At 40.4% G+C, this 11088-nt stretch overlaps 1 protein-coding gene across 1 annotated transcript; it reads right to left on the bottom strand.

The window, feature by feature from the left end:
* Nucleotides 1-339: 339 nt before the first annotated feature.
* LOC136444503 (phospholipase A-2-activating protein-like) lies at nucleotides 340-10280 on the bottom strand. Its single transcript, XM_066442078.1, has 12 exons — nucleotides 10098-10280; nucleotides 9440-9633; nucleotides 8695-8916; nucleotides 7333-7442; nucleotides 6630-6823; nucleotides 5959-6131; nucleotides 5447-5610; nucleotides 4434-4659; nucleotides 3668-3757; nucleotides 3252-3392; nucleotides 2012-2176; nucleotides 340-1529 (listed from the first exon to the last, which is right to left on the bottom strand). Exons 1-12 carry the CDS (start codon nucleotides 10247-10249, stop codon nucleotides 958-960), a joined length of 2403 nt encoding a protein of 800 aa, XP_066298175.1. The 5' UTR covers nucleotides 10250-10280; the 3' UTR covers nucleotides 340-957.
* Nucleotides 10281-11088: the final 808 nt, after the last annotated feature.

The following is an 11088-nucleotide window of genomic DNA, read 5'->3' as shown; positions in this document are numbered from 1 at the left end:
ATAAAAACACAGATGAAAATTTGACTTGAGCCTTGCAAATGTGTTTTATGTGCTGGAGTATAGTATATAATGTGGCGTCGTGTGGCGCAAGTGTAGAACGTATGGCTGTCAAACAATGGGACCCGATTAGTACCGGTCCACCAGGGTTCAGGTATTTTGGACCTGTACCTAATTGATTGTACCCGGTACTGTATCGGTACCGGTACACAGCTCTATGTGTCTGTGTGTATGAATGTGTGACATACACTTTTCCCACTGCAGAAAAATAGCTAAGGCTTGTACAGCTACCGCATTTAGATTAAGGTAATCATTTCATTAAGAAAAAACAGAATCACTCAATTTTTCTGATAACCATTTATTTCTTAGAAAAACCCAGCAGTATTTTTTTGCCATATAGCCCTGTTCAACAACATTTTCGTGAATAACATTTCTTTCTAAGGTCAGAATGCCCATAGTGGCCAATTTTGTTTGTACAATTCTGAATTCTACTATCCTTCTATTACATACAAGTAGCTCCTTTTCAGATTCTATATCAGTTAATTGTTCTTAATTAACATCACCAGTATGTATATATGTAGAAATGAGAAGGAATATTGGGAGACAACTTTACTTCTGCAATTTTTAAATAAAATATTATGTCATTCCGAATTCCCCTGTATTTCATCAAAAGTTTAATATTCCAGACAGTTCTCTAAAGGTTGTATACATTGAACCATCCAAATGGCATTTGAATTCAGAGGATGTTTTTGGCTGACACCGAGTTGTATACATACATGTACGAATGTGAAAATTTGACTTGTTTTTCTTAATACACAGGAAAAATACAGGATTCAAAAGAAGCTGGGCCAATATGAGATTTATATCCATCCTGAATTGATCTGTAAATTATGGAACTAGGTACATAACATTACCAAATCTCCTTTATACATTTTTGCCAAAATTCCTTAAATTCTGTTCCTATGCATCCAATAGTTGGTGTACAAATCTAGCACACTCTCCCACTTTTGGCGCCTCTGTGATTCCCCTTTTCCTGGCAACAACAGGCAATAAGTCCAACGAGCGAGCGAGCGCGATGGCGTTGTCGTCACCAACCATTAAGGAACCCAGCGCGACGAGAAGACGGAAACAAGCCTCGTTTTCCTTCTCTCCGTCCAGGAGCGTCGCTACGGCAGACAGACACTGGGACTTTCCTTCAATGTCCTCGGGATCTTGGATCACAGCGGCAAAGTTCAGAATGATTGTCGCCATGGCAATGCGGACGTTTTTATTGGTGCTGGCGCTGCAGTCTACCGTGGTAGCCAGGATGTTGGAGTGCTGGGATATGGCGAGACCTTTCCCCACTGGCTGAGCAAACATGTTGCACACGGCACGCAGGGCAAGCATCTGATTGGCTGGTGGGGCGTCAGGTGACAGGAAGGTTTGGAGGTGGGTGAGGAATTGTGGGCCGTCCTTGGAGTTACAGAAGTGCTGGTTGATGTCACAGTGCCGGAGGGCCAGCCGAAGTACGTCTAGCGCCGGGAACACAACCTCTGGAGTGGACAAGATAACAACATGATATATGAATCAAGTAAGAACAAATGAAATTAGAATTCCTTTTTAAAGTTAAAACCAATCCTGACATATGGCTATAAAACTTGGACCTCATTTGAAAATGAAAAAGTAATAATACAACTTTTGTTTTACTTTGTTTGATGCATCATTTGTTTGAAAATATGAAGTTAGCTATAGAATTACAGATTGGATTCTTAGAAAGGGAGTAGGGTTTGTATTTGCATGTTCTTGTTGCTGGCATTTTACTTTATTCTATGCTGTGCACCTAAAATTCTTTCTGTGCACCTATATTTGTTATGTTAGGTGCACTGGCCAAAAATGAATTTCAGGCCCGGTTAACATAACATAACAATAAATCTCATATCTAAACTACAATGTGATATAGTTTTGCTAATTTGTCCAGCTAACACCACCAACAGTTGAACAGATATCCTCATCCTCAAACAAATCTGTAGTTTACCTTTAGGCCACTGCAGAATCTTCCACAGCGTGTTCATCTGCATGGCAGTTGGAGCTCCTGGCTGCTGATTGGTTGTCACTGCCAGAAGCTGGTTGATCTGGTCCAAACCGGATTCATCCAGTTGATGTTCTGCTGGAACTTTACCGTTGAACTCCTTAATCTTACCTGGAATCACAAGAGGGAAACACATTAAAAAAAATGAAATGACGATATTTCCGAAAATAATTTCATTAGGTTGGTAGAATATAGGGTATAGGAGATTCTTTTTACACAACCAGGTAATCTCACCTGGTAAGGTTTCGGTGTCTGTCAGACACCTTCTTCAGAGCTTCTGACTGGAGTACTTATAGCGGTGAGAAGCAGTACTCCAGTCAGAAGCTCTGATCAGACACCGAAACGTTAGCAGGTGAGATTACCTGTTTGTGTAAAAAGAATCTCCTATACCCTGAAATGACAATATTTATATTCATGTTGGAAAAAAAGACAAAGTAGCTGCTTTTACAGAAAATTTATAAGATCATTCATATAATCTATTTAAACTGACAGTATTGTAAAATCAGCATCAGACTATGTGTAAGAATACATAGTATGGGAAAGGACAGTAACTTTCTCACATCAAGTTAAATACAATAAGAACATTGTTTTTGGTGATGAATATGAGTAGCTGTGTTGCATATAGGGTACAGATTCCTTCATGGATGTTTAAAATGATACTGCATTCTATATTAATTTTCAGTATATGTAATAATCTTGTAGTTAACAAACATATGTTGAAACTTTTTGATTCCATGGATTCTATATAAAACTGGCTTAGTTAGTTTCATTGGTGTAATGCTGTTTTGCTTTTTAATCTATCATGTGAAAAAGTCAATGCAATTCAGCACTGCCTACAGTGTGTACCATGTGCTGCTATGTTGGTTTTTAACAAAAGTTTGAAGAACTTTGAATAAACAAATGTACTACTGACCTACGATAGCCCTAGGATGTGTACCATGTGCTGCTATGTTGGTTTTTAATAGTTTGAAGAAGTTTGAACAAACAAATGTACTACTGACCTACGATAGCCCTAGGATGTGTACGATGTGCTGCTATGTTGGTTTTTAACAAAAGTTTGAAGAAGTTTGAACAAACAAATGTACTACTGACCTACAATGGCCCCAGGATGTGAACGATGTCGATGTGCTGCTATGTTCGTTTTTAATAGTTTGAAGAAGTTTGAATAAACAAAAGTACTACTGACCTACAATCGCCCCAGGATTGGCCTGTTCAAACAGCAGAGGGGTGACCCTGGGGAAGTAGGGGTTGGTGGGCTGAGGCACTTGGGCTGGGGGGTTGTCCTCCATGTCCCTGGCAGTGTAGGATGGGATGTAACGACCACCTCCTGTCACAAACAACAATGTATTTTATGAATAAAACAAAAAACATGGCACTATTTGTTGTTTTAAGTAGTTCAGTGGACTTTGAACTGCAAATTGTATTTAATTTCTATTGTCATTTCCATCCAACCTACAACCTGGGTTGAAACAGCTGCACTCAACACAACATTCATTCTGTGATATGTAGCAGAGATATGGTATACATGACTTTCAGGCTCTGGTTGAAAGCACAGATGACCTACACATAGAAGATACATTTTGTTGAAATGAGGTATCTGACCTGTTAAGGGGTCACTGCCCAGTGTTGACCCCTGACCTTGCTGTGGTACATCAGTGGGAGCAGCGGACCCTGGGACGTAACGGTTCGCACCTGAGGTGTAAGAAAGCAAGATATTAACAACATTGTGGCATCGTGTTAGCGTAACGGTTAGGGTGTTTGGCCAAGAACCCAGAGGACCTGGGTTCAAATCCCCTATCATGCCACAACTTTCCTCACTCCACCCAGGTGTAAAATGAGTATCAGATTTTGGTTGGGGAGGTAAAAGGCAGTGGAAGGAGAGGGTTAGGCTCTGCCTTCCAACACTGTGCCCTAGACACAGTGGATAACAACACACTACCCCTACGGCCTCAAAAAGGCAATGGGACTACCTTTACCTTTAACCATAACAACATGACAACTTCTTAGGTAAGATGCTGCAAGATATATGACTGTCTCACTGCATGTCGCATTGTGATAATATATCAGGGTATAGTGTCTTACTGTAGAATTAAGTTGTTTCTGTTGTTTTGAGAGGGGGCCAAAGCTGAACATGGGGTTATTGTATGTCTTTCAATACAACTTGATATCTTGGACTGTACCCAAATAAATCATATGGTCTGTATTGGTCAATCCATATCCGATATCAGTGTGCCAGCAAAGTCTCCTACTGTAGAATTTAGTCTTTTCTGTTGTTTTGCTTTGAGAGGGAGCTAAAGCTGATAAGGTGTTGTATGCCTTTCATTACTGTGTTGTTTACTGACAATAAAAGATCAATGACAGCACATACCTGTGAAAGGATCAGCATACTGTTGTGCGCCTGGGGCAGGCTCGACAGTTAACCCCTTGGTGTTCTCTAGGATGAACTTGGCCACCTGGTCCAAGTACAGCTGGCTCAGCTCGTTCTTCTCCAGGAAGTTATGAGCTGCGAGCCAAGGATCATCCGCCAGGTTGTAGGGTAGCTTCAGCTTGGGACTGCCATCACCGAGGTCCACTGTGAACACGTGGTCATACTCCTGGAGGGAGAGGAAGAGGAAAAATGCTTTTAAAAACATTGAATATTGATAATGTTGTTGTAGTCTGGTATCCCTTTTATCTAGCTGCAGTCCGCTTCTATGCAGAATAGTTTGGTTCCTGCCTCCATTGAAACATTTGGTCCTTACGTCCTGCATTATTTTGGGCACTAAATATTTTCCAGATGCAGTGTAAGACTAAGAGGAATCAATCTGTTGAATGCCTAATAACCATGCCGTTATGAGAACAAGATGGAAGGATGCCTGATATGAGATCAGAGTTAACCAGAAGTCTCGCCTATATTAGGCAAATATTCAAATGCCAACGTTTCTCGATAAATGAGTGCCAGACTATTGTGTGTGTAGAAGCGATAAGACTGATGAGTGAAGCTAAGCTAGAATAGGACAAATACCAGTCCATTGTTGTTGGAAATAATTGACCGAAACCTTGAATGTGAATATGTTTATGAAAGTTTGACATCCAGGTAAACAATAGACAATTCAAACTCTATAACTGGATAAAATTTGGAGATTTACTTCCGGACGTTTCGAGTGACATCCATCACTCGTCTTCAGCGTCACTAGAATGAAATGGCAAGAACGAATCAAATCACCAGTTCATTCTAGTGACACTGAAGAAGAGTGATGGATGTCAATCAAAATGTCTGAAAGTAATCTTATCCAGTTGTAGAGTTTGAATTGTCTTTATATCTTGAATGTGAATGTTATAAAGTAGCATATAGAAAACTTCCTGCTAACAAATAGAACAGAAAACTTCTGAACCACTGACCTTCCCCTCGTACCAGACCTTTTCTCCGGTGGCGGTGCCCCCCGCACCCTCGTCTGACCCCACCACGTCTCCTATCTTGGTCCACTCCTGCTGTGCCACGCTCCACTGGTAAGCCTCAACAGTCATACCAGACCTCACCAACTTGGTCTGCCCTTCTTTTGTTCCTAAACAGTAGAGAGAACATAACGCACATGTCAAATGATGTCCAGGGCTGTCTCCAGCTTTGAATTATTTTCCATCCCACTAATTCTTTGAGATCCAATATTTTGATTTTCGTTGTTAAATCTGTCATTTTAAGCCTACAAAAATGCATTTTCATCAATTTCATGTCACAAAGTTCCCATTTTTTGGACGATTCTTCATCAACTGTTCAAAACAGTCTTAAACAAAACTGCAATTTTCTGTGTTAAAAAAAACAGCAACTAACTATGACAAGTGACACCAACTTTGAGTTTTTTCGTATCATCTCAAAGGAAACATCTTGGCAGTTTTGAAGATGACATTTGACCCACCTGGATTCTCTAGGTCCTCCTTGCCTGGCAGCTCATTAATATTAATGCCGTCCATGTCAGCCGCAGCCTTGGCAGGGATGGTGGAAGACGCCACCTGTTCTTCAAATTCTTTGATTTCCTCAGGACTGGCGTACCTCTCCGGAGCACAGGTGAACACCCTGGTCACATTGTCGCTGTGTTACCAGGGAAGAAATATCTGATTTCAATATCTAGGTCTCGACATGCCTTATTGTTAGTCTTGACTCTATGTCTTCCTCAGTCAACCCACACACAAAAAATGAATAAAACTGAGAGGAAAAATGCCTCCATTGCTGGAGAGCCACCAAAAAAAAGTGTCACCTGCAAGTCTAACTTGATCATTGGTATGTACATTTTTTTTATGTCACTAAAATTGAGTAACAGTGTTGCCATTCTGAGTTTGTTGCACTCACACACACCTTATTACAAAGATAAAATGGTTGAAAGTCCATCACTATCTAACAATGAAAAAATATGATGTATTATAATCCAGTATTTGATTATACTGCTGCAGGGGTTCCTGACACAGCCGTGGGCATCTGTAGTCGACAAATTCAGAAAGTGAGAGCAGGGACAAAAGAGTACATAATACAAACATAGTCAAAGTCAAGAACAGCATTCTATAAATCTACTAGTATAACATTAACACATACCTAGCTCCAACAGCGATGTCCCCATTACTTAGACATGCCACCGACCAAACAGACTGAGCCTGCAGGGTGATGGTCTGCACACACTCCCCTCCCTTCCACACACGGACTGTCCGGTCTTCTCCTGATGTCACAAAGTCCTGACCGTTGGGCAGCATGGCCAGAGAGTACACATAGTTGGTGTGGCCATAGTAAACCTGTGATGAACAATGACATCCAAATATGATATGGATATTACATCTATAATTGCTTAAATACAACAGATATTGAAATACTGTAAATACAGAAATGTTTGTGGGGGTTTTATGTTCACGGTTTTTGCCGTAAACTTTCAGCACGAACAACTGTAAAACTTTTTGCCCTATGACTGTAGCACTATTTTTGTTCCAAACGCGAACTTGAAACCACCGCGAACACGCCATTTCCTCCCTAACACGAAATAAAATCCCCTAAAATTAAATGCATTTACAGCACATACACTATGTATTTTTGTCTTGGAGGCCAAAAGTAAAAAGAAAATGAAGGCATACATCTGTAGTACCAACAATTTACATTTGTCCCTGTTTTTCCTTTGTTTGACCAATCAGAAGCTAGCAGCCAATTCAGCAGCTGATTAAGCAACTGACTTGACTTAAGCCTGTAAAGAAAAGCTAGCATCTAATTCTTCTTGCTTCTGATATCAAGAGGAAAAATGGAAGTTACTAACCTGTGTACATTCTCCTGTGGTTAGCCAGCGACGGATTGACCCATCATTGCTGGCCGACAAAAACTCCACGTTGGAAACCACAGAAAGACTCCTCACACAGTCTTCATGTCCTGGAAAAAAATTGTGGGAAAATTGTTGGCCTAAAAGGTGACAAATCAACTGTGAATCATAGTAACAAGTAACGTTAGTTCTGATTTCTTTGGGGAAAAAAATTTAGATGAAGCTGCAATGGGGTCAGGATTTCAACGGTCTCGACCTCAACATTTAAAGTGCAACTAGACTGGCCGTCATTTGCTTTAAGAGCAAATTCAGGATGTTTCGCCCATACTCCTCATGCAAGAAGTGGGCTGTCCAAAAATAACTCCTGGGTAAATCCAAGTTTCTGCATAATTTATGCAAATGAGGTCCTCATGAGCATAAGTTATGTCCAGGTGCTTTCACCTTTCCTACATGTACCTACATGTTGTCACGGTAAGGGAAATACAAGTTTATGCACGAATTATGCAAATGAGGTCGTCATTAGCATAATTCATGGCCAGGTGTGATCACCTTTGCTAACGGTACGTACATGTCAAATATAACATCCGTACCATGTAACATAAGGTACATATAACTTTCTGTAATACCATTAGTATAGGTACCCCCTGACATCTGCTTGGTTTTAAGTCCCAGAAAGGGGTGAGTGTGGGAGGGCTTATGTTACAGTATGACCTAGTTCTTGCTGGCCCCGACAGAAAATAACCCAAAATTGCATCAAAAAATTGCAAAATAAATCATTTTGAAGTAGTGTATGCCAAAAAAAATAATGGGGTCCTTTGGGTAAATATCCAATGCACAACTAAACCAAATTTCAGGTCCTCAGGTTTCAACACCGCAGCACTGGAGGCCATAATGTGTGACTTTTGTCTGAAAATGACCAAAAAACCTCCATAAAATCATTTTAAAAACTTATATCAAAAAAATTTAAAAAGGGTCTAGGGGTATACACATACTCTACCTGCATACCAAATTTCAGCTTATTTGGTCGACGGACGACCGAGAAGAAGCGATTTGAAGATTTGACAGGAGAAGGAGAAGGAGAAGGAGAAGAAGAAACCTGACAAAAACAATATGTTTCGTTGGCGAAACATAATCATGCAGCAATGGACCTGAATGTGTAACAGTACTAAACATTTGACCTATTGTTACATAATCAACTACAAAATCCTATATAATCAGGCGAGGGGCTTGTTTTACTTCATTGTTGTATTCAAACAAAATCAATTCCAAAATTCAACATCAGAATCCAAAGAGGTTTTATCTATGTATGGGCTATACATTATAGTTTCTCATCAACACTAATTTCAGTTGCGGGATACCAACCTGTGAAAGTCAGCTCACACTTCCCTGTTCGCCACATTTTGATGGTCTTGTCGGCGGACCCTGTCAGCATGATCCCGTGTTCCGGCATGATGGCGACGGCCCACACCGCGGCCTCGTGTCCGGACAGGGTCATCATGCACCTGTCCTTCAGCCACACACGCGCAGTCTTGTCCCACGAACCACTGAGGAGGGTCCCAAACTTTCCTGCTGCTAAAGAGCAAACTGAAACAAGACAACGACACATTTTTGAGGTTGAGTTTATTTAGATCCACAATTAGCTTCACTCACTCACACACTCACTCTTCGTTTTATCGTCTGTTTTTCCCGTACCGTGATGCAGGGGTTAGACTTGCTTGCATGAGAATGTCGGGCTTAAGAATATTAACATGTAAGACTAAACAGCTTCCAGTAGAATATCAGTCTTATATTCTAAGCTTAACGTTTCTTGATTTTAAAGAAAGTAAAAGTTGGCAACAGTGAAATAAACTGGGTGAAGGCCAAGGTCATAGACAGTAAGAGCAACAGATACAACTTGCTGTACCTTCACTTCAAGTTAAACAAAAGGCCATTTGGATCAGAAAATCTATTCTACATGTAGTTATGAACCAGGACAAGGGGAGATACAAACTCGTTTGGGACCACATTCTTCTTACAACAGCGCCACCTAGTGACAAGAAATAGGTCAGCAATACCAAAAAGTACAAAACTGGCTATGTTTTCTTGTTATATGATACAATCAAATAACCTGTGTTCTTATGTCCGGTAAGTTTATAGACTGGTTCTGGGGACTCCAGGCTGTAGATGTGGATGCTGTGGTCGTTGCTACCGGTTACGACCATCCCGTGGGGATAGTCATCAGAGGGCGGCAGGAGACAAACACTGGAGATGAATTTACTGTGTCCGGTCATGACGTGTGCCTCCATAAAACCATTATCATCACTGAAAAACAAGAAAAGTAAAGTTTCTGTTAATGTATAGAATTCCTTGCGATTGTGATGTTTGTTTGGTAGTTTAAATACAGTCTTGCTCACTCAAAGTTCCAATCTTACAAACAGCATGGTTACGTTATGTCTACTTAATACTTGTGATGACTTTCTTTTCAAGATTTATAAAATAAGAGTTAAACCTTGAGAATTGTTTGACACTGACGTCATTGACAGGCAAATTTGTCATTGTTTCTTTAACAGTAACAACAGCATTGGACAGAGGCATGGACTGGACCAAGAGGCTTTAGAGAAACTAAAAACAGCTGTTTATCAGCTGCTAATATAAACAGTACTAATCGTATGTGACGAAAGGCTACCAACAAGCATGTCCACTATTTTGCCCCCCTCCCCCATCCGATGACAATGACTGGATACCGAAACTCTTATGATGACAGTGCAATATCGGAATATACGTACCTGTTTGGGGCCCAGAGCCGAGCTGTTTGGTCTCTGGAGGCTGACACGACAGCGCCGTCGGGGAAGACTGCGGCGGCGACCGCCCGCACGTCCATAGAATGACCGATAAGAGAACATCTCAGCTTGTACACGCCGGTATCACTGGCAGCCATTTTGCCAAAAATGGTTTTGTATGGTAAACCGCATACAAACAACATAAAAATATCATAAACAACAAATTATACACACATTGGTTAGATAACCTTTCACCAAAATGACGAAAAAAATGTTCAAAGAAATATTAAGTTATATATCATTCTTTCCTATCTCTTCATTCTGGAATATTTCGAGGCACACATTTAGTTTTTGGAGCATATAAATGCTTTCTTTAGACCAAGGGGTTTCCTTTCTAATGTAATACGTGCCTGATTATCCATGGTCTCGAATATAGTTTCAGCCTACATATTTACATACGTAAGCACATATTAGCAGATGAATCAGTATAAATAGTCATTTGGAATTATATTTTGTGTTATCTAATTATTGTTTGGAGAAAAACAAGCAAAAATATGCAGTCCGTCTTCTACAGGCATAAATATTTTAACTTTAGCCACCCCATTCCTCGGGTCCTGGCGGGAGTTTTCAAAATGGTGGTAAGGGATTGTACATGATGTTTGCAAGTGGGTGGATACTTCAGTTTTCTTCTCGCTCTCTTGGTTTAGGAAGTGATTTGAAAACTCAGATTATCTTGTATTTTGCCAAAGTTTAATCTGCATTTTTTGTCAGGTACAACGATCGAGAATTGATTTTGAAGCAGATCTTTTGGTTGGCAAGGCAGTTTCTATGGGCCGTCAGGTACTGTCTTTACAAAGATCTGCCTGGAGATTAATCCCTAATTATGACCGTTGCGTTGGGAAGTAAACAGCTGCAGTGAAAAGAGGCAGGAAGTAAACTGGAGTTAATTATTCTCGATGAAAGTATTGCTACAGCAAAACCATTTTCTTTTGTCAGA

Source organism: Branchiostoma lanceolatum, chromosome 11 (assembly GCF_035083965.1).
Source record: "Branchiostoma lanceolatum isolate klBraLanc5 chromosome 11, klBraLanc5.hap2, whole genome shotgun sequence".
Taxonomy (NCBI): domain Eukaryota; kingdom Metazoa; phylum Chordata; class Leptocardii; order Amphioxiformes; family Branchiostomatidae; genus Branchiostoma; species Branchiostoma lanceolatum.
The sequence above is the reverse complement of the archived record's forward strand: the minus strand, read 5'-3'. Positions and strand labels throughout refer to the sequence as shown.